Here is a 22,649-nt window from a genome sequence, read left to right as displayed (position 1 = left end):
CCCATCAGTGCCTGACACACAGGATGTGGCACTGCTGCTCGGAGCGGCTCTCCCTGTAGTTCCCTCCCGTGGCTCACCCTGACAAAACGTGCCACCACGACGGGCACGTCCCCTGCCGGGCTTGGCGCTGCTCGCGTGCGTGACCTGGCCAGCTGTGGTGTGGGCTCTGGCCAGCCGAGAGCGAGGAGTGACCTTTGTGCACGGCAGAAGGGCACAGAGCACGCAACGGGGACATCCTATGGGAAGCCTCATCCAGGACTGGCAGCGTGCCTGAGGGTAAGCACAGCAACTTGGTCTCCAAAACTCCAAAGGCTGTGCCGGGTCACTGTGGTTGCAGGGAGAGTGGTGGCAGCACGGTAGGGCCTCCAAAGACCTCGCCGCGTTGGCTGGCCCCACTCCCACGGGTGATGCTGCCCCGCAGCTATGGGTGATGCCATCACACCGGTGCTGGTACAGGGACGGGGCCTGTGGCAGCGGGCAGGTCAGGGAAGGAGAAGGTGTGCCGTCCTCTGAGCAAACGTCCCCAGGTGCTTTCCCAATCGCCACCCTTGCTTTGAAACGGTTTCCACTAGCACGGGAGCAGTGATTTGCCGAGTTTCTGATTTCCCCTGCCGTAAGTTAAAAAGCCCCCAAACGCAGCCCAGGCGGTGCCCCGGGGTGGCCGGGGTCCCTGGGGCTGCCACGCTCGGCAGCCCCCGTCCCCGGGCACGCGTCCGGCCGGGCCCTGCAGCCCGTGCCCGCCGTGCCCCTTCCCCGCCCGCGGCCGCCCCGTGCTCGGCGTGCCCCAGCCGGCAGCGGGGGCCCGGGGGGGGGTCCCGGGGCGCCGCCAGGCACCGGCCGCACAAAGGCGCGGCCGCCGCGGGCCGGGGCCCGGCGCGGCGGGGGCGGGGGCCCGGCGGCTGCCCCGTGGGCCGCGGCGGTGACAGCCGGGGGCGGGCGGGCGGGCCGGGGGCGGGGGGCCCGGCCCAAGTTCCTGCCTCCTTGGGAACAAAGGGAACTCTGTCTCGGCATCTGTCACCGCCGCGGCCCGCAAACTTTTCGGTGCGCCTCGGCCGCTCGCCGCCGGCCCCGCCGCTGCGGGAGGGCCCCGCCCGCACCCCGGCCCCGGCGCGGCGGCGGCGGCGGCGGCGGCGCGACCCCGGCGCGGCCCATGCAAGGCCCCAGGCGGCGGCGGCGGCGGCCCGGGGGTAAGAGCGCAGCCGGAGCGGGCGCACAACATGGAGTCCCGGCGGGCTGCCGGCGCGGCGGCTCGGGCCGGGCCGGGTCGGGCCGGGCCGGGCCGGGTCGGGCCGGGCCGCCGGGGTGCGGCGGAGGGCGGCGGGGCTCGGCCGCCCGGCGCGGTGCGGCCCCCGCTGTCTTTGTGCGGCCGGGCCGGGAGCCGCCCCCCCCGAGGCGGCGTGAAAAGTTTTTGCAAGTCCCGGGTCGGTGTGCTTGGGTGGGTTTTGTTCGCGCTGGGCGCCGTTTTCCCCTTTGTTGTCGCTGGGCGCTTAGTTTGGGAGAGTTGCTTCGGGGCCGGGGGCGGTTTTTGTTGCTTTTTGATCGCTTCGCGGGCGGGGGGCAGCGTTTGCTTCCCGGCCTCTTTTCGCTCTCGCCGCGGTTTCGGGTTTCTTTCCCTTTTCCCGAACTCCCCGGTGCGGGGCGGGCTCCCGCTGCCCGGCCGCTGGCTTTGTGTGCGCGGCGGGGCCGAGCGCCCCGCTACCTGTTGCGGCGGGGGGCGGCGGGGGGTGCCCCGGGGCTGCCCGGCCCCTCCCGGCGCGGCCCCTCCCGGCGCGGCCCCGCGGCTGACAGCGGCCGCCCGGAGCCGCCCCGCGCCCCGCCGCCGTCCCCGCGCAGGGCAGCGGGCGCCCGCCCCGCGGAACAATGAGCGGAGCGCGGCCGGCGGCGCCCCCCCCGCCTCTGCCCCCTCCCGCCCGGCTCCCGAGCGCTCGCCCCTCCGCCTGCCGCGGGGGCGGCTCCTGCGGGACCCTTCTCGCGCCCCCTGCGCTCACGCCTGTGAAGTCCCCGCAGACCTCCGGGGGCTCTGTGCGGGAAGGCTGAGGTGCCGTGGGGCGGGCTGTTGTCTCTGCCGGTGCCTGTAGCTTCCCCCCCGCCCCCCCCCCCCCCCGGGGGGCCTCACGCGCCCGGATTATTCCTCTCGCCGCCGGGCTAGGAGGGGGCGAGGTGCCCCCAGGCTCGGGCGGCGAGGGGGCTGCGTGCCCCCGTCGTCCCTGCGCCCCTGGCTGGGACGCCACGTGATGTGTGCTGTTTGGTTTCCACCTTGCCAGGCTTTAACCAGGAGAGATCTGCAGGCAGCTCCACCATGTCAGATAGCGACCCCGGGGAGGACGACGGTACCACATCTCTGGAACCATCTCAGTTGAACAAGAGGAAAGAAGGGGCAACCTGCCCAAGGAGTCTGTAAAGATCCTCCGGGACTGGCTGTATGAGCACCGCTTCAATGCCTACCCCTCCGAGCAGGAGAAGCTCAGCCTCTCGGGGCAGACCAGCCTCTCCGTGCTGCAGGTATGACCCGGCCCCTGTGCGCTGGGGCTGCTGCTGGGCCCTCTGCCACAGTGCTGGGGAAGGGACGGACTGGGGCAACCCCTCTGAAGACCCCAGAGGACTTGGCACGCTTGAAGCATTGGGCAGGAAGGAGGCAGAGAGGGAATGGCAGGGAGGCAGAAGTACTGCGTGTAGGCAGCCTCTAACTGGGAGAGGTCTGTGCCCCAGGGAGCAATGGAGCAGGCGTTTTTCCCTGGGCACCCCCCAGCAAAGGGGCCAGGCCACCTTCCAGGTCAGAGCTGGGCAGGGGACAAATGTCCCAGGAGAGAGTGCGCCATGCAGGGCTGGGCTCTGGCCTCAGGTGGACCACGGGTGGCACCGGGCGCTGGCTCGCCTCCTTGCCCCAGTCACAGTGGCAATGTAAAGGGGAGCCCAGCCCAGCCGAGCTCGCCTCCGTGGGGCTTCCTCTGCACCTCTGTCTCCTTGCCCTGCTCTCGGTGCAGACATGGCCAGCTGGCCCAGACACTGGTGTGTGGGCTGTGACAGTCTGTCTGGTTTCCCTCTCCCTGACTGGCACAGCAAACTTTCTTTTTAATGTTTTACTTATCTATTGAAATGCTGGCTGAGCAACAGATTTGTGTCCGGCCAGCAGCTGGGCTGCTGCTGCAGGGCAGGTTGATGGTGCTGGGGTGCTGTCAGTCGGATCGGCTGTGGAGCGGTGATGGGCCCAGGGTGGTACTGGTGGTACTGGGCCTGATGGCTGTACCCAGCCCGGGTGCTGCCCGAGCGTTGGCTCCGTGGGGGCCACAGCTGCAACCGGGGACAGTGGGGCCGGCCGGTGCCATGCAGCCACCCCCGGGATGGAGTGGGGCATCCTCATTCTGTGGTGGGGAGCTGTGAGAAGGTGCTGGCCCTTGGCAGGAGGTGTGAGTGAGGTTTCTTCTGCTGTGGGAGCTCCATACCTGGCAGAGGTGCACGCAGAAATGGTCGCCCCTTACCTGAGGGGCGGGCCCCAGCCCGGGGGTGTTGCGCAGGCCAGCTGGGGGCTGTCACTGGGATTTCTCCCTTGCTCTGAGGTGACACACGGGGCACTGCTCAGCCGTCCTCTGCCTGATGAGGACAAGCAGCCTGTCGGGGTGGTGGTGTGGGACACCCCACGGCAAGGCAAGGCCAGAGAGGCCTTGGGGGACAGCCTCAGGAGGGGTGCTTGAACCAGCAGGGCCGATCCGACTCCCCCGGGCGCCTCTTGAGCGCAGTGGCTGAGCAGGGCCCTGCGCCCTGCAGCTGTTTGTTTATGCGTGCCCCTGCCTGGCTGCCGGTGGCGAGGCAGCGGCAGTGCGGTGGCCCCAGGTCTCCAGGGCGACCGGGCAGCCTCGTGCCCCGTGCAGAAAGCTGGGGTCAGGAAGCTGTGCCGGCTCCCCGTGAGGCTCCCGGGCCAGCTCCGCGGCTACAGGCCTCCCTGCCCTCGTCCTCAGAGGGAGAGGGGCGCGCAGCGGGGCCAGGCTTTTCTTCCCCAAGAGTGCAGAGGATGCTGCTCTCATGGCAATGGTGTCTAAAAACATAAAACATTAAAAATAAGCCTACTGGCTTGGAAGGGGAACTGCCGAGGCTTGTCTAGCTCCGCCAGCAAGCGAATGCCATGCGGCAGCCTGCATCCTGGCCAGGTGGTTGAGCATGCCCGTCTGCCGCGCTCTCTGCGTGGAGCTGAACGCTGGAAGGAGCAAGAGTGTGGCTGGGGGAGCCGCTGGGATTTTGCGGGGGTTCCTCGGCACTGCAGAGCTGGTTGGGCTTTTTGTTGGTGCCAGAGTGCAGCCCTCTGGTTGGTGATTTACAGCTGCTGATGGCCGTGGGATTGCTGGAGCACGTCAAGGGCTCTTGGCAAAGGGTTGCAAGGGAGTGTGTTCGCAAGGAAAAAGGGGGTGAGTCTCACATATTTGAGGGTGTTAAATGCCAAATATTGTCTGAAAGACAAAAAAAGGACAACTGAGATCTTGCTGTGATTGAAGTTGTGGTAAGTTCTTTCTACCCAGGGGAAATATTTTACAGACACATTGATTTAGGAAAGATTTTTTTTCCTGTTTTATTCTCTTCTAGTTGTTTTCTAGGAAGAAGGCAGTTTTTTTTAACCTAGCTTTTTGTATAAAAACACTAAACAATATATGGTTGTTGCGTTTCTGAAGGGTTCCAGAGGTGTAGCTGCAGAGGTCTGCCTCTTTCACATACAGACGTTTGGAAATGCCTTTAAAGCTAGCTTTGCTAGTTAACAGGAGGCATGGAAACATGTCAGCGAATCGCCGTAATCCCTGCTGCCCGTCAGGGGATGGGGAGCTCCACAAGTGGGCAGTTCGGTATCGGAGATGTCGAGGGAGGGTGTGAGAGCTGCGCCCTGCTTTGCCTGCATGCTGCGGGGCAGCTCTGCCGTGGGCAACCGCAACGAAGGTGCTGGGAGGAAGGGGCTGCCCAGGCGGGCGGTGCCGGGCAGGAAGCAGCCGGCGCTGAGGTTTCCATGTGCAGCCCGGGCAGCCCCTGCTGGGGCAGCTCTGCCTCTCTGAGCCACGGGAGAAGGAGGTGCAAGGTGGGGGGGGAGCTGTGGGGGGCGCGGTAGCTGCTTGCTGACAGCACTGCACCCCTCTCTCCTCCCAGATCTGCAATTGGTTCATCAATGCCCGGCGGCGGCTGCTCCCCGACATGCTGCGCAAGGACGGGAAGGACCCCAACCAGTTCACCATCTCTCGCCGAGGCGGCAAGGCTGGTGACGTGGCCCTGCCGCGGGGGGCTGCTGCTGGCTCTGGGGTGCTGGTGGTTCCTCCCATGACAGCGGCGGGGGCCACCAAGGTGCTGCCAATGTCTGTGTGCCCACAGGTACTGTGCCACCCCGCCCAGGCGCTGGGCAGCAACCTGACGGTGGCGGGTGCCCGCAGCCCCGAGCGGGAGAAGCAGCCAGGCCTGCAGCAAGTGGAGCCAGACCCTCACCCCAAGGCGCCGCTGGGTGCCGCCGGCAGCACCATGGCCCTGCTGGCACGGGCTGAGGCCGCCAGCCCCACCAGCGGACTGTTCAACACGCCGCCCCCCACGCCCCCTGAGCTCTTCGGCGACGACTTCAGCAGCTTTCAGCTGCTGGTGGAGGTGGCGCTGCAGAAGGCGGCTGAGCTGGAGTCGCAGCGCCAGGGCGGGCAGCTGCCCCTCTCGCCCCAGCCTGAGCCCCCAGGGGCCTCTGTCGCCAAATAGCCCCCAGGCCAGGTCCCACGGGGTGCCCTTCCTCGGGGGTGCCCAGCCTCCAGCCTCGTGCCACCCACAGGGTCCCTTCTCTCTAGCCCGCAGGATCCCATGTCTGCCTGCGCCCCCAAACAGCTCATCTCAGAAGTGGACTCGTGCGTCCCAAGGGGCTCCGGTACCTCCGCTGGCCACGGGGGAGAGGAGAGGAAGGGCTGTCCCATCCTGTCCTGGGGAAATGCTCACCATCCTTCAGAGCCCTCGCTGTCTGCACCCCTGGTAGGGACAGGACCCTGGGCAGGCAGGAGGACGTGGCTGCCGCAGCCTGGCCAGTGCGGAAAGACCTCTGCAGCTGAGCGACCTCTCCTTGCCACGACCGGCAGTCACTGCGAGGCCACGGAGCTCCCTCGGAAAACCTGCTGACTTCTTTTTCTCTTTCCTGTAAACAAGGGTCCAGCCAACACCACTTCTTCAGGGGGAGAGAGAATTCTTTCTCTTTCCTTTTTTTTTTTTTTTTTTAAATTGTGTCTGTTTTAAGGACCACGGATGAAAAGCTTTTTCTCCCAAATCTCTCTGATTTCCTTTTTTTCTACCTTTCTCCTGTTGTTATGGAGGGCCTTTCTGGTACCTTGTGCTGGCCAGGAGCCGTGCCTTGCCTGGGGAGGCGCAAAGGACAGATGAACTGGAAACCTGAAGTCTGTGGCATTTTCTTGCACAGAAAACATGGGAGTCTCCTCTTCTGCCTTAGGGTGTTACAGATGCTGCCAGTAGAAATCTCCATGGTGCTGTTTAGCAGTTTTTTGTTGAAACATTTTCCCTCTAATTGTGATTTATTCTATGTTTTGTTTTGTTTTTTTATTTCTTCTACAAACATTTCCGCGACTTCCCTGTATTTCTCTCACGTTCCTGCTGAAGATGTGCACGTTGTCTCCTGGAACAGAGAGTGCATTGCAGAGCCTGAGAAACGCCGACCGCAGGCTGCTGCTGGGGGTGGACGCAAAGCCGAGACTGTGAAATTTTTGTATCCAACGTTTTTATTTTTAAAAAAATATTTGGAAAGCAGCATGTTGTGGGCATGGGCTGCCTGTGTGTCCCTCTGCAAGCGCAGCACCCGCAGCCTGCGGACCGCAGCCCCGGGAATGCGGAGTTGTCTCATCAGCCACCCGCGATGAGCCGCATGGAAGCCCGGGGGGGGTAGGGGGGGGGTGGAGTCCCGTTGCTCCCTGCTCCCCGCTCCCCTCCCTTGTGCTCGGGAGAGCGTGGTGGGGCCGGTGCTGTGGTGCTGGTGACCTCTAGTGACAGCCAGCATCTGCGGGGAGCAGGAGCCTGGGCACTGCAGAGGTCCTGGGACTATTGTTTCACTGTAAATTTAAGTTAAATAGTGATACGTACACACATATGTAATCTATCCTGAGAAACACTAATCCTAGGTTATTAGCCTGATTGTTAAGTTGCATGAATAGAGATAATAACGTCCACAGGATCTGGTGCTCTGCAGCAGCTGGAGCCAGCAGTGCCAGAAGAAGGCAGTGATTTTGGGGTCTGTTTTTTCCCCTTTTCTTGTTCAGAGGAGAGGAGGGGGTGTTAGCAAGTGCTCCAGGGGCTGGGGAAGGTTTACCAGTGGTGCCTCACTTTGCCGAGTGCTCCCGTGCAGCGCAGGGATGGCTCCAATGCTGGTGGTTCCCAGCTGGGCAGGGGCACCAGCACAGTGCTGCTGGAGCTGATGCTCACCGTGCGGTTACGAGCATTGCCTTTCTCAGCTCCCCCTGCTCCAATTTATGTCCAGCCTTTGCCCTCTGCCTCCTTTCTGGAGAACGTCCTTTATTTTAGGACTGCCTCCCTTATTTCTAGGTAGCCCTTCCCTACAGTGCCCTCTCCCTCGCAGGGGAGGGAGAGGCTTTTCATTCACCTCCCCTTATTTTTGCCTCAGTCAAACCAAAGCGGGGATGGGTAGTGCTGCTGCACTGGGGGCAGGAGCACTACCGCTATCCCCGTGGGATGAATTGGTGTCGCTGCCCTGGGGATGGACTGGGGGGTGATTTTTTGAATGAAACTTTGGAGCAAAAAACTACTGTAAATATATTTTTCTTTGTTCTTCTGTTGTCAAATAAAAGGTTTTTTGGTTTTGTTCTTTTTTTAAAATACGAGATCTGAGCCAGGCTGGATTATGTCATTCTTGAGTGGCTCACTTGCTCTTCCCTCACCTCATTACCCAACACGCTGACGTGCTGCAGGGCCAGCCCCCAGCTCCTGACACTCAGCCAAAGCAGCTTAAGAGGTCTAAAGAGCATTGCTGGGCTAGGAAAAAAAGGGGCCAGTGCCTGGCACTGGCCTGCACCTACCCCGCTGTCGTTGGGTCTGGCAGCCACTGCATGCTTGGTCCCACAGCACTTGATCCTGATGCACGGGAGAAGGGAAGCACCCTCCGCGTCCTTGCCAGCATTGGAAAAGTGAGACAGCATTGCTGTTAACTATTCACTGAAGGGGAAAAAAACAAAACCAAAACCAAACAAAAACCACTGAACAGTGTGTCTTGACTACGCATGAAGTTTTGAAGCCCCCATGGGCGGCTGGGCATGGCCCCTCTGGTACCCCCCCGCACAGGCACCATGGCAGGACACCGCAGTAGGGCTGGGGCTGGGCTCTGAGCTACTGCGCCTGCTCCTGCGCTGCCCCAGGGGCTCGGACAGCTTGGGGCAGACACGGGGAGCATGCACACTGATGCTTCATTTGCTGGTGCCTTCTAACGTGCACCCCCTGCACCGTGGTCCTGGTGGTTCCTGCTGCCTTACCTCATGCCCCCAGGCCCTGGGCAGGGGCTGTGGAAGGATGGAGACACCTGGCCCCCAGCTTAGCCTCACTCCTGCAGCTCCAGGGAAGCCCCCGGGCTACTCTGGGGAAGAGAACAGCAACAAAGGGCCCCTGTACCTGTGCTGGCTGCTCCCGAGTTCTGCTTTTGGTGATGGCCGCAGGCCGGGATGCAGCCAGAGCTGCGAGCCCAACCTGGGGCAGACCGCGCAGCAACGAGGATCCAGGCTGATTAAACCAGATGGTGCTCTCCCCGCCTGGCTTTGCCTGTCCCTCCTGCGTCCCCAGCGAGCACCCCCGGCACCCTGAGCCCGATGCTGGGCCGCGGGCATCCCCCCGCAGCTCAGCCTGGCTCTGGCCAGAGCCCTGGGGACCCGCTCTTGCCCCTGCAGGGACGGAGCTGCCGTTTCCCCGCAGGGTTTGGGCTCCCGCCACCTTTCCCGTGAAGGGGTGACGGGCAGGCGCGAGGAGCGGGCAGGGGGCGCAGACATCGCTGCCCCCCACCCCCCCGAGCTGGGCAGCACAGCCCCGACCCCCCCCGAGCGCGGCCCGGCCGCGGGGGCGCAGCCCCGCCCCACCGCTGCCTCCCCCCGCGGCCCGCTCCCGGCCGAGCGGTCACCGCAGCGCCCCCCTGCCTCCCCCGGCACCGGCGCCGCTCGGACCCGACGGGGGCGGTGGGGCGGCGCGGGCGAGGCGGCCAGGGGGGCGCGGCCCCACCAGCGAAGGGCACCGCGCGGGGCCCTCCGGACGCTGGGCAGCCACGGGCCGAAACGGGCCGCGGGGGTCCCGTGGGCGCCGCGAGCGGCCGGCGCCTTGCCCTGCCCTGCCCTGCCCTGCCCTGCCCTGCCGCGCCCCCCTTACCTCCCGGCCAGGAGCGACGCCGGGACCTGCCCCCGCGCCGCCCTCCGCTGCTCGCGCTGGGGGGAAGCAGCGCCGGCCCGGCACGGGCCCGGCGCCGGGGGGCTGCGGCTGTCCCGGGCGGGCCGGCGGGGGGCGGGGGGCGGCTGCCGCTCAGCGCGGGGCCACAGCGCCCGCCCCGCCCCCCGCCCAGGGGCGGAGCGCCACGTGCCCCTCCCCCTCCAGAAGCACCGCCCCCTCCAGAAACCCCGCCCGCGGCACAAGCCCCGCCCTTCCCTCTCTGGCTCTTTGCTCCGGAAGTCCCTCCCCCACCTCAGGACACGCTCCGTAGCGATTGGCTAGCCGGACGGGCGCGCCCCGCCCCCTCCGCTTTCCCCAGAAGTACCCCGGACCCGTAGGGCCCGGCCCCGCCGCGCACTGGGGGCAGCCATTTTGTTTTGGCCGCCATTTTATGGCGGGAGCGGCCATTTTGTTGGACGTCACGGGGCTCCGGGCCGGGGGCCGGCTCCTCAGAGCCCCGCAGCCACCCGCGGAGGAAGGGCCGCGGGCACGGGCCCGTTTCACGCACGCGCACCCCTCGACCCGTGCCGCCCCCCCCCCAAAAAACCCACACCCAGTCAGTGCGACCATCCCCAGAGCCCAACGTTAAACGTGGGTTGCGTCGCGGCCTGGGTGCGGTGGGATCCCACTCGATGCCTGATGGCAGCGGGAGCACCGCACAGGACAGCACAACAGACCACGTTCACTCGGGCGTCGTTCAAGATTTCACTTTTATTTATTTTTTGCCTTCTGGATCACCAACACCCTTGCTGAAACTTCTTTGGGATTCCACCCCCACCCCCGTGAAAGTAGCACGCTATCTCCCAACTCATCCCAACGAGTGAACAACAACAACAAAAAATCCCCAGCAAGATCGCTCAGGATGGGACCAGATGCTTATTTTGAGGGGGTGGCAAAGAACTGGGTGGTGGCAGTCCTGGCTTCAAGAAGTCAGACTGAAAAGGAGGCCTACAAAGGGGAAAAATGGGCTAAAAAATATTTAGCAACCCTTCTCTACCCAAAGAGCAGGAAGATAAGGAAAAAATAGTCATCTGATTACACACAGGGTATATATTTTTACACACACTTTTACACACATCTAGATATAGTACATGTAAAAATATATGCTATACATATGCCCATTCTCACCAAGGTGCTTTTACTACACCGTCTGCACTGTGTGTGTGGGCATGTATACGTGTGTATGAATTAAATGTACAGGTACTACTAACTGTATATGTGCATATGTACACATACGTACAGGCAGGCAGCCTACTCTCAGCTACCCCTGCCTTCCTCTTTGTACAAAACCCAGTCCTCCCACCCTGAAATACCAGCACACTCAACCCAGCCCTCCCCTGCCCCAGCCACTTTGAAACAGGTCCCATAGTGTAGCAGCTTCTTTCTCAACAAGCAATTCAGGGAAAATAATTTTGTGAAGGGCAGGGAAGAGGAAAAAAAAAATATCAAAGTGAAGCATGTGGGGATCATGTCCGTAGTTGCTCTGTGGTCCTTCCGTTCCCCTCCTGCGCCTGGGGTAGGGTACTGCTCTCGGGATCAGCCAGCCAACCACCATCCCTGCCCCTCTTTGCCAGCTTATTGCACATTTGCTTCTGTACTGCATTTCAGCAACTCTGCATTACATTCCACAGGTCCTGTCATCCTCTCACTTCATTAAAACAGGAATACAAACCCATGGCCCTGTCCCTTCCCACCCCTTCTCCCCCCACCCCAATATCCCCATCAAAAGGAAAACAAAACCCAAGAAAGGCTGCTTGCTAGCAGAGTGCAACAGTAGTACACACTGAATAGGTGTTCTCTTCAGGAGCTCTGTGGAAGAGAGGTTATTTCTAACACAGTAAACAAAGCCATGCAGAGGGTAGGAGAAAGGGAGCAGAAGGGGGAAAAATAAAGGATGAAAGAACAGAACTAAGGAGGAGGAAGAACATAGCATGGCAAGTGCTCAAGGCTTCATGTTTTTTGTTGTCCTCTTCTTGTAAACAAGCTAATAATTCTCATTAGATAGAACAAGTAAAATATTGAAGTTCCAAGTTGAGGGGCTGGAATTTCCAGGAGTCTGTTCAGTCCGTTCAGCAACACCACAGCCAGTGAGAAAACGAGGGGTATGTTTCTTTTTTTTTTCCTTTTTTTCTTTTTTTAAAATCTTCATTACTTAAAGCTGAGAGAAAAAAGCCAACTCAGGAGCCCTTTTCAAGGATGGCTCATTGTCTCTAGACTGAATAAATCACACTAGTTTAGAGAGAACCTTTTTTTTTTCCTTTTTAATGACTTATAAAAACCACGCGGTTCCTTCCTCTGCCCCTTTGCTCAAAGGCGGGTCTGTGCCTCAGGGACGTAGATCTCGATGCTGTCTGCGCTCTCCGTGGCCGAGTTCTGCCGGACAGAGGCAGCCCGCTTGGCTGCCATGAGACGCTTGCGAGCTTCCTGGCGCTGCTTGTCTGAATCAGAGGCTCTGTCCCGGTTCAGTTGGGATTTGGACTTGGCTGGCTTCTTTGGCACTGGAGGGGGTGGTTTCTTCTCTTCCTTTAGGGAGACAGTAAGGAAAAACCCAAACATAAAATAAAAATGCACATACAGAAGCTTGCTCTCTGCTATGGTGGGGACTCATGTCCTGAGGGACCAAGTAATGAGATTGTGGAGTGTCAGGTGAAAGAAGCAGGAGCACTTCCCAAGCAAGACACTCATCATAAATTCAGCTTTCCCAACTTCTAGAACTGGAACATTTTGTACTTCATAGTACAGAGGGGTGTTCTGTGGCCCAGACTGGAGTTTTCTGGCTATGTCTGTAGCCCAGCTGTGGGTCAGGGTACAGCAGACAACATGAAGACTGAACTTCACCTGGAACTGCAAAATTTTAACACACTGTCCTGCTTGCAGCCATAGCACTCTTTCCTCCCCTCATATCTGGTAAAGCAGCCTGGCCCTGGGACACAGCCCATCCTGAATTTTCAAAAGGCTCCAGTAGATGCTTTTTATACCACCCAAATACCAGGAATAGTTGCAACCTACTTATGCAGTGCTTTTAACACTAGAGGCCTCCTCTGCATCACTGCTTTAAAAGCACCACTTCTCTCCCCCCATCGTAATATTCTTCCTCTTGTACAAAATTGTTTCCACTATTACTCAAGAGGAATGTTCTCAATGCATTACAAGGCTGTGACTGCATGCGCGGGGAAGATGGCTGATAGATGCAATCTTATAGTACAAGTGCTAAAAGCATTATCAGAGGCAGCTCTATTTTATGGAGAGATTACACTGCATAACTAGAAGGTGGTAAAGGTCCTACAGATTTTCTGATTACAGACAGGAGTTGATGTCAGGTACCTAAACTGTCTGCAAGGTGCTCTGGCCACTCCAAACTGCCCCACACTCACCTTTCTCTCCGGTGTCTCTGCCAATTGCCAGCTATTAGCTTTCAGGTGGTAGAGCTCATCAAATTTCATGCTGATGTCTTCAATGGACAACTGCAGGAGATCCCAAAACCCAGCTAGGTCCTGGGCTGTGGGTCTGGGATTGGCATTAGGATTCTACCAGGGAAAGCATAAAAGCATGTTAGAATACACCTTCTTGACACGTACAGCAGTCTGCACAGGGTACATATATACCCCTTTTAAACCTTACAGCTGCCCAATGACTGAAACTTCAGGAACACACAGGAAACACCAGCCCAAAGTGGGTAGAGGCATATGACCATCATTTACAGTCAAAAATATTTCTGTAGCAAACAGGAAGCAGAAATCCTGATGACATTTCTCCTATAGGAGCCTGAAATGTAATCCTGAAAAGGCACTGTAGTGAAAAGCAATAGGACTCTTCTCCCCAGAGCATCCGTCGTTAGTCTAGCCCCACAGCAGTAACATCCAGCTGAAGCTCCCCAGCATATGATTGAGCTAGAACACAGTTTTGTACTCAGATCATAACTTCAAGGGGCGTAACAATGGAAATTGATACAGCACAATGCAAAACACAGCTCTGACACCTGGAGAAATTGCATGCTGGTCTTCTCACAAGCAAAATTCAAAATTGTTTCAGATCACTTTGCTACATGCCCCTGAGACAGTACCAGTATTTCTCAGGCTAGGTTGAAAAACTAAGTAGCTAAAGTAAGTTTTTCCCCATTATAAACAGAATTTCCCCAATTCTCAGGCATATGAACTGCCATCATAAGCCTGCATTGTCTCAGGGAAGCACAGGATCAAATCTGAGCAACACAGCACAAAGTGTTAAAGAAAAGCTTCAGCACAGAACATTGCTGAAAGCCTGGCTGCTGGTGGTGTTGCTGCTAATCTCTCAGCCATGTTCAGCCAGAGATTAGCAAAGAGATGCCCAGCGCTTCATCCCCCCTCCTTCTCAAATAAGGGAGAATGGACCTCAAGAATTTTGCAAAATCTATGCCATGATAAAGCTTGAGGGGGGGAAAAAAAGAGAAAAACAAAAACCCAAAACCCAGATTCTCACTCATCCCTAAGTTATCTCCATTGAGATCTCAGCAAGGGCAAGCCTTTGCATTACATTCAAAGAGATCCAATTCAAACAGTGCTTTGTGACCAACCAGGGACAATCATATTGGGACAGTAACCATCCACATAAACTACATGCAAAGCAAGCATATTTGGAGAGGAACAGTGGCCTTTTCAAACACTGCCCCCATTTGGCAAAATCTGTGGTTCACCTCAAAAAGTCCTTTGGAAGTAACAAAGGAGAGTTGGTTTCCAGGACACGCAGCAGAATGGCTAGCTGACATACCAGAGCTACAGAGAGACTCAATGCATTTGGTGTACCCTGATGACAGCTCAAGAAAATTCCTGTGATAGCATGAGCACCAAAAGGAAACTGCAAACACTCATCCCTGAACAGAACACAGCCTAAGAACTGCCCAATCAGCCTCCCACTGCTCATCTGCTATTTAAAAACAGCTTTCATCCATTGTGGCATGGTGGTCAGGTTGTAGGCTATACAGCTGCTTTGGCCTTGCCCTGCAACCCTGTTCCACTGACAGCAGCCTGTTAATTAATACCTGATAGCGTTCCTGTTGTGCTGTTGAAACAGATGCATCACCCTCCCAAACAAACAGGAAAAAGAACCAGACTCACCAAGTTTTGTTCACAGAGGCCGTGGAATTGCTGGAACTTCTGTGACATTAGTAGCTGTGCACTGCCCACTGCACTCAGGACTTTTCCTAAGACTGCAGTAGTGGGGGGAAAAAAAGGACCTCAATTGAACAGACCATCAAACAGAGCAACAAATTCAAGTGTTTCTGGAGCAAGAAACACTCTTGAGTCATTAGGAGTTTCAGAGATCCCCAAGGAACTAACTGTTCTCAGATACAGAAGCTGCACTGAAACTGCAGTCTGTTATTGGCTTTGCAATCTATTATTGCTCCTTCTAGAGCAGGCCAAAAGCAGGCCAACAGACCGAGATCGTTGCATCAGAGCTTGCGGGAAGTTCCTTAAGCAGGCTTCAGCCCATCAAACAAGCCACAAGCACCACCTCAGTGAGTAGATCTGCCGGCACCTGCTTCACAAATCATTACCTGCTCTTCTGGTCGCGTACAAAGCAAAGATGGCAAGGGGCAGGAAAACTGTCTCTGATCTCCATTTACCAGAAGGAATTCAAATACTGACTGGCAAGGGTTTTTAATATCCAGGACTTTATGCTGCTCTTAGCGAGTCTCCAAGAAACCTTTGAGAATAGCAACATTCTTCTGCTCTGTAATGGAAGAACACTGAATACGGGCTTTTCCATTCCAAAGGCAGGGTTGAGAGGCCCACAGCGTGTGCAAATACATCATGAAAAGGGATGAAATGTTTTTTCTCCTCCCTGGCCTGCTGCAGCATCTACTGAATTGGTTCTGAATGTTTATAGATCTGTGCTTGGCCAGACAGCCGTAAGCTGGGCTTTCTTTATATACACTACGCTCTCTGTTACAGAATCTGCTAGGAGATTGCTCTTAAGGTCAGTCTCCCTGTCTTTTCTTGACAGGGCGACCTGATACACCCCACCCCCTTGAGGCAACCAGAACCCTGGCACTGCCTGTCCAGCTTGGCAGCCAGTGCAGCATCGCTGCACAATAGGATTAGAGATTAGTTGCCCCCCCCCCACCCCCGAGCAGTGACAGCGAGCTATAACCAAATCTCATGATCGTTTCAACTTTCTCAGATATTTACAGGCCCCAAAGATCATGCCCCCTGTAGCCTAGTTACCCGCTTTTGTCACTCTGTATGCATCTAGGCATGATTTTAATTGTAAACAGTACAATTTTTGCCAACTCATTTTAAAATAATGAAACAAGCCCAACTGGGCTGAACCCAACAAAGTCAAGTGGCCTTATGTTTCCTGTACATGTACTTTTGGTGTATTTAGTGTGAACTCATTAAAGTGTTCCTGTATGAAGAAACCTCCTCTTTGCTGTTAAGACAAGCCCAATGAGGCAGGCTCAGCAGTCACAGTTCCTTCTGCCCCACCACCAAGTAAACTTTCACCTGTCCACTCAACTACAACGGGTTAGGCAGGGACAAAGATCTCACAGCCTCCCTAAAAGCAATTTAGTCAAGCTTTCAGCTGTTTTGACTTGTCAGTGGATGATGACAGCTTCTGAAGTCTTCTCTGCTGCATCTTAGTATTATTTCTCACCCGATCTGCTAGAGAAAGTTGCCTTATCCTTTCCTATCCTTTTCAAGGACAGACTGCTTCTTGTCCCACCCTCACCTCCAGGTTTCGCCATTACCCTGTGGGTAATCAGTCATCTAACCACAGAAAGCTAAACCAATACTTGGCTTTAATTCTTTCTCAAAGGAAGAGCTGCTAGGCTGCTCCAGTTTAGCATCCAGAGGCTGGCAGCACCTACCTTCTTCAGAGAGATTGTTCTCTTTGGTCTCCTGGTCCATCTGGCGGCACCAGCCTTCTAAACGTTCTGTTTCTGCCTGAAGCAGCTTCAGAAACCAGTACCCATCCCGCCGGCAGGCTCCTGGCTGTATGGGTTCTGATGGCGAGGTGGAGGATGTCTCAAGCCAAGGGTCAGGAGGAGGGAGAGAGGAAGGTTCCAGGGCTGGGTCACTGTTATCTCCATAGGAGAGGTTTCTCTTCATCTGTGAGGGCTTGGCTGGTTGCCTGGTACTGGTATCAACACTAACAGAGTTGTTGTGTTGGGGGCACTCAGCAACACCTCTCTCAGATGATTTACAGCTAGAGTTATTAGGTTCCTGCGTGTCAGAGTCTGTGTCCTGTTTGGAGGACATACTGCGAGAGTGGCTGTTTCTAGAGAGATCAGAACCAAACGCATTAAATAGCAGAACACAACTGGGCTGGCTGCACACACCAACAATGAAATGCATTTGCTTATTAAGGCTGCAGCTGAGCTTTCCCCCGCCCCTCCTCACACACAAACACACACCACACATTCAGACAGACAGAATTATAAGGTTGCCTGCTTACTGCAATAGGCCATTCAGATGAGAGGACTGATGCACATCTATAATTACATCTTGGACTTTTTATTTCAAACTCCCATTGATTTGGCTGTTTACAGAACAAGTGCTGTTTTCAGCGGTGTGTGCTGCAGAGGAAGAGCTCTCCATGGGCCCCCATTCTACCCCACTCACATTAGAACAAAGAACGGGAGAAGGAGGAGGTCTAAGCAAAACTAGAGGGAAGCGCAATTTAAAAGAAAAGAGTAAGAATTGCAAAAGCCTGCGTCTTTCACTTACCGCCACTCGTCCTCTACCTGTACCCCGATGGACTGGAATTTGGTGGCTGGTGGAGGAGGCTCCTCTTTTGCCACTGGCTGAAGGCAGTCAACCTTATTGAACAAAAAAATACAGACAAAAACAGACACAAGAACTTGCTGCTGGAATTCACGTCAGTAGACCAGGAGGGCTGCTGCACGCACACACACACAGCTTGCAGACCGCACGTCAACTGGAGGGCTGTGCTAGGAGAGGCGCAAGGCTGCTGCTCATGTTTGCCTCCACTCGAGCACCAGGGCTGTACCAGCACCAGGGCTGCTGCGAGGCGTCTGCTCTGCGGGCACCTGGCTCTAACACCTGCTGCTGTTTGCACAGCAGTGGCTGGGGAAGGGCTGCGTGTGCCCAAGGGAGCATCTGCATGTGGCAGGTGAGAGACTGGCCAAAACCAGGGAGCTTCCTGAGAGGGCACCGATCTGATTAAGGCTGACAGCAAAACCCAGCTTCCTCTCTCCCAGGGACTGACACCTTCCATAGCCCTGGATAAGAGGCTTAGAAGGTTTTAGAAAGGAAATCCAGCTGCAGGGCAGGTGGCCTAGGAACCATCTCAGAAAACAAAGAGAAATCAGCATCTCCAATGCAACTTCTCTTGCTTACTGCTCTTTAACACATCTTGCCCTGCTAGCCACACAAAGAAGCCTCGCCCAGCTCCCACATTCGGACTTGCCCGAGTGCCCAAGTTCCCACCTGCAGGTTATAACCTGCAGCACGGAGCCAGCACTTTGGGACAGAACCACTGCTTGCAGGGACCAGCCATCTGTACCTGGGAAATCTGTTCTCAAGAAAAGGTTGGCAGTTGCAGATGATAACCTTTGCTGAATAAAAGCATGGATTTATGCTACTCAATGGGATCTCATTTGACTGTATAACCTACAGCTCATTACCATCAATTTCCACAGAGTTAAATGCTTCCAGCAGGAGCAGTAGCAACCCACTGGCACAGCCAGCCACCAAGGAAGTGCTCCCGGCCTGCCTACAGCCCTGGGACCAACTCACACTGCAGCAGCCCACACCACACAGACAGCAAGTAGAAGAGCCCACCACTCAGAAGAAAGTTGTCCCAAGAACCATGAGGGACAAGGAGCAGACTGACGCTATGTAATACAAGTACAGAGCACAGGATCAGTGCAGGTGTACCAGCAGCGAAAGGCCTCTTTAGAGAGAGACTGGGTTAACAGGGTCCCACTGCTTTATGAAATGTTTTAATTTTGTACTAAAATAATTTATTCCTTTCTGGTCTGCTTTGAACACCTTCTACTGTATTTCACCCCGGGAGCATGGGAAGTTAGTCTGACAAGCTATTCTCTTGCTATTCTAAGTGAGTTCAGATGCACACCTGGTCACACAAAATGCACATGCTAAATGGATGGACTAAGTACGTTCCTTAGGACACAAAGGAAAACAAACTATTCCGTACTTGTATTCCTATAGACGACAGCTTTCTCTTGGGGACGTTTTCCACTTTAGGCTCTTCGCTAGTCAGAGTCCCTTTGTCACTTTTCAAGGTTGCATTTTTCTGTGGTAATTCTGGAGCGTCTCTTGCTGGAGTCACGACACTGCCCCGTGTCACGCTGGGTGTCCTGGTGCTGTCCAAGCTGTCTGAAGAATTGCTCAGCCCTGACTGGCTGGTCACCTCGCTCTTGTGGTCCTGGCTGTCCAGGTAGGTGTCCTGCGCCGATTCAGTGCTGCTCTGCACAGTGACAGAGATGAACGGCTTTGATGTGGTCCGAGGTGGGACAGGAGGTGGAGTCTTTTTATATGCCACTAGGCATGATGAACCTGCAGGGACGGAGGTGGGAAGAACGGAGAATGCAAGAGACAGATTGGAGAGAGAGAGAGAGAGAGAGAGAGGGAGAAACACAGTAAAAGAGAAAGAAAAAGCAGGTCAGTCACGACATCCAAGAAGAGCCTCCAACTAGAAGCTGGAGGCAGAAATGCAGAAACAGCCTACAGCCAGCAACTCACACTGGGTAACCCAAACCAAAGCATACTGGGAAGCAAAAGGCAGAGCCAGAGCTAGCTTGCAAAAGAAGTCAAAAGAAATTCCATGATGGGTGAAAGGCTAGAAGCAGAGAAGAGGTACAGAGAAGCCTCCCAAGGATGCTACAAGGTTTAGCAAGTACAAGCCTCCACGGTGGGGGAATTCTGTTCGGCTAAGCCCTATGTTTTAGTGTCCTAGTACAGCCAAGTGTCTCAGCTCTTTGTCCCATCAGTTGACAAATTTCAGAGTCTGGATCAGGGTGGTGGTTTTTCCTATAAAAATGGAAAGAAGCCATAAAGTTTATTAGATGTTGATGGTAGGAATGAACGTTTGTGAAGTACCTTAAAAACTTATCTGCTATGCATTTACAGCAAAATACATCGTGCTGGATCTAACAGCCTGAGACAGGCCAGACAGTGCTGCTCCACATTCCCAGGTCCAACCAGCAATGAGGCTGAAGATGTGTTCCCAGGAGGAACACACACAGAAAACACATCGACTGCATATGTATATATACACATACATGGCCAGCCACACATCAGACGAGAGCAACTAAACAAACAAGTGACAGCAGCAATGGCTTCATCAAGGTGGCCCCTCCAGCAGCTGGGCTCACTTCATCTGCCCACTAGCTGGCCTCTGGATCCCAGTCCCCGATGTCCGGACATGAGCCTGAGGCTGAAGTAACAGCCCAGCCGCGGTACAGGCCATCACACGTACACAGGACCGGGTGCTCTCGCCCCAGGGCCGCCTCACCCCCTTGTTCCCAGGCTTCGTCACCTACTCCCTGGCTCACCTGGCTTGGCCTTTCCCAGCAAGCACACACACCTGCACTGCTCTGGTCACTGCCCTGGGGACACGAGGACCCTGTGAGCAGCACCCCCGCAGCCCCAGCTGCTGCAAGCACAGAGCAGGGCCCTCATCCGGGGCAGGGTAGGAAAGACTTTGATATGGAGACAGCACGGGTTGTGCTGGCCAGGGCAAGGCATAGCCAGGCAAGCACACTGAGCAGATGACTAGACACGTGCAGCTGCCCTCTTTTATCCCTTTACCCCTCTATTTCCCCACTCTTGATCAGATCTCCTAAATCCCTGCCCTTATCCCACCTTTGGTCTAGCAAGTCCTATGTCATTCCAAACCGCTTTTCCTCTGTGCCCCCAGAACGTGTCGCACCCTGTGGCAGCGATTCCCTTAGCCCACGAGACCCAGAGAGCTCATGGTGACGGGTGCCGTGCCTGGCCACCAGGCTGGTGGCTCTTCTGGGACAGCCCTGGGAGAGCTCCGTCCCCAGGAGTCCTTGCTTTGGGTTCCCTCCCGCTGTTGTGTGCCCCTACACTCGAGCTCACACGGATGGAGCTGTGATGGGCTGGTGGCCCCTGGCGTGAGCCTGGCAGTAGCCCAGCAGGGTCTTATGTGGGCTCCCCCTCCTGCCATTGCCTCCGAGCCCCTTCGTGGGCTGAGCAGCTTGTCAAATAAGCTAACAATCTTCCTCTTAATAATGACAAAGGCCCACACCATCCTTTCTCCTTGCACGGCAATCCCAGCCATCAATTCACCCCCCAGGAGCCCTCTAAGGGGCTGCTAGGTCTGTGTGGCTGTGGTGTGCCGAGTCCATGGAGGGAACAGCAGGACCAGAGCTGCTTAGGTCGCAGGGTAACCCCGCCACAGGGGCCCTGCCCTTCAAACTGACCTCCCATGCCTCCCACCACTCCACGCACCTCCCTCCTAGCCCTTGACCAACAGGAACCAGCACCGGTCCATACGTCCCGCAGCAATACAGATGGGCTGTACAAACCCCAATCCAATTACTACATGTTCTCCTGGTACGGACCTGAGGACTGCAGGAGCTATCATTTCTCTTGGGTTCCTTGCACCAATCCATATCAGTTAAGCTTTACACCCCAAATTAGAAGCCCCAGCATACATACATAACATACGTAACCTCCCCATAACCCTTAACCCTAAATCTGCTGATATAGTGAGGGATGCACAGATAGAGATACCTCACAGATCGCTGTCATTATACAATACTGACGACAATTTCATCATTTCTACCCTCAAAGTAGCCACTGGCACATTAATAAATCAAGTACCGGATCAGAAGCAGGTCAGGAGTCCTCCATCCACCTGGGGTCTGTGAGGGCAGGTCCTGCTGCTTCCCAACGTCACCTTCCAACAAACTGCACTGCCTGCATGCCCCAGGGAGCTCACAATAGCACATTTGACAGATATTTTTTAGGGCAATTGGACACAGCCATGAACAATTCTGGCTCAGCCCACCACAGGGTGCTCTCTGCTTCTTGAGTAGTTTCAGCACTAATAAATGAGAAGCAACGAATGACCCTGATTAGAATTGCATACAGGTGCGGGAAGTGATGTTTCAGGTGACCTGAGCCTCCCGACTCCTCCTTTTTCTCCCCAGAAAGGTCCCTGTGTAGTCAACTTCTGCTGTAAGCACTTGCAGGGTGTCCCAGGGCCTGCCTCAGTCTCTGATGGGGTCAGAGCCAGTCCCAAGCACCCCCAGTAGCACAGCCATATCCTCTGCAGGGAGACTGCACAGCTACACATTGTGCATTGCTGACTTGTTGCATATCCCCATACCTACCACATTAATAGCTACATGTTCCATTCCAAAGGGAGCTAAAAGGAAGGGGTTACAGAGAAGGAGGAGATGATTTATGTTTCCAGAAGTATTTATGTGCCTGAAGATGCTGAGAAGCCCTGTAATGGTCCTGCTGCTACAGGAGAACTACGGAGCCTGTGAGGCTGCCAAGCAGGCTGCCTTTCAGCGTGAATCCAAACAGGAACTCAGAAAGACAAAGCTAATACCTGTTCCCTCCTGCCCGTAATACACAGAAGTCCAGAACAAATTGAGCAGTGTCCTGATGGCCACAAGAGCAGAACCTCTCCTAACTGCTCATCCCAGCCCCTACACCACCTTCTGACACGAGTCCCTCTTGCAGCCTTGTGGGCCATGCAATAGGGAGCCATGCAGCTGAAATATAACCAGGACAATTCAGCTTGACCTCTTCCTGGTACTATTCCTTGTGTTGGCACAAGCCATATAAACTGCTCAGGGCAGCCTGAGCCCACAGCTGCTGTGCGTCCAGCCAGGACAGGAAGTTCTTATGCACTTTGAAAACCACCCACAGTCATTTCCTAGAAGGTCAGATACAAATGCTGCAACTTGTTAAATTTACGTGCCAAAACACAGCTACATGCATCTTCCAGCCAATCGTTCAGTCATGTAAACAGTGTGCCCCTGCACTGCACGGTCACCGCTAACTGATGACTACAGCGGTACCCACATTCCCTTCCCACTCACCAGTCCCACGCCACCCCCTTCCTCAGCAGGGTGCAAACTCATACATTAGGGCAGCAGCGGGACTTGCTGCAGATGCTCAAGCAACACTAGGTCAGAACTGTTCAGTATCTCCAAGCCAATCGGTCTCACCACTGGGACGCTCAGTTCAGCAGAAACCCTAGATCAGATGGCACCACTTGTA

At 55.9% G+C, this 22,649-nt stretch overlaps 2 protein-coding genes and 1 long non-coding RNA gene across 12 annotated transcripts in view; 1 reads left to right on the top strand and 2 right to left on the bottom strand.

Moving 5' to 3' along the window:
• The first annotated feature begins 1,150 nt into the window (after positions 1 to 1,150).
• Positions 1,151 to 7,841, top strand: TGIF2 (TGFB induced factor homeobox 2). The gene is given in 4 exon segments (XM_040575731.1): positions 1,151 to 1,187; positions 2,265 to 2,366; positions 2,369 to 2,502; positions 5,125 to 7,841. Coding segments are annotated over 4 exon segments (858 nt in total). The 3' UTR covers positions 5,710 to 7,841.
• LOC121078976 lies at positions 6,711 to 9,525 on the bottom strand. The gene is made up of 3 exons (XR_005824814.1): positions 9,364 to 9,525; positions 8,037 to 8,172; positions 6,711 to 7,055 (listed from the first exon to the last, which is right to left on the bottom strand). It is a non-coding gene; the product is annotated as an uncharacterized LOC121078976 (long non-coding RNA).
• A 588-nt stretch (positions 9,526 to 10,113) lies between these two features.
• The window catches only part of DLGAP4 (DLG associated protein 4), a 155,517-nt gene continuing 142,981 nt past the window's right edge, over positions 10,114 to 22,649 (bottom strand). For 6 of the 10 annotated variants that reach the window (XM_040575450.1, XM_040575452.1, XM_040575451.1 and 3 more), the window contains 6 exons: positions 18,580 to 18,941; positions 17,127 to 17,218; positions 16,268 to 16,677; positions 14,514 to 14,605; positions 12,795 to 12,947; positions 10,114 to 11,943 (listed from right to left, as the gene is read on the bottom strand). In XM_040575450.1, the coding sequence (XP_040431384.1) occupies positions 11,728 to 11,943; positions 12,795 to 12,947; positions 14,514 to 14,605; positions 16,268 to 16,677; positions 17,127 to 17,218; positions 18,580 to 18,941 (1,325 nt within the window). In that variant the 3' untranslated portion in view covers positions 10,114 to 11,727. Of the gene's footprint in view, positions 11,955 to 12,794; positions 12,948 to 14,513; positions 14,606 to 16,267; positions 16,678 to 17,126; positions 17,219 to 18,579; positions 19,416 to 22,649 lie in introns of all 10 variants that reach the window. The other 4 variants (XM_040575460.1, XM_040575459.1, XM_040575458.1 and 1 more) reach the window with 2 other exon arrangements.

Source organism: Cygnus olor, chromosome 16 (genome assembly GCF_009769625.2).
Source record: "Cygnus olor isolate bCygOlo1 chromosome 16, bCygOlo1.pri.v2, whole genome shotgun sequence".
Taxonomy (NCBI): Eukaryota; Metazoa; Chordata; class Aves; order Anseriformes; family Anatidae; genus Cygnus; species Cygnus olor.
This window is presented reverse-complemented; position numbering and strand designations above follow the sequence as displayed.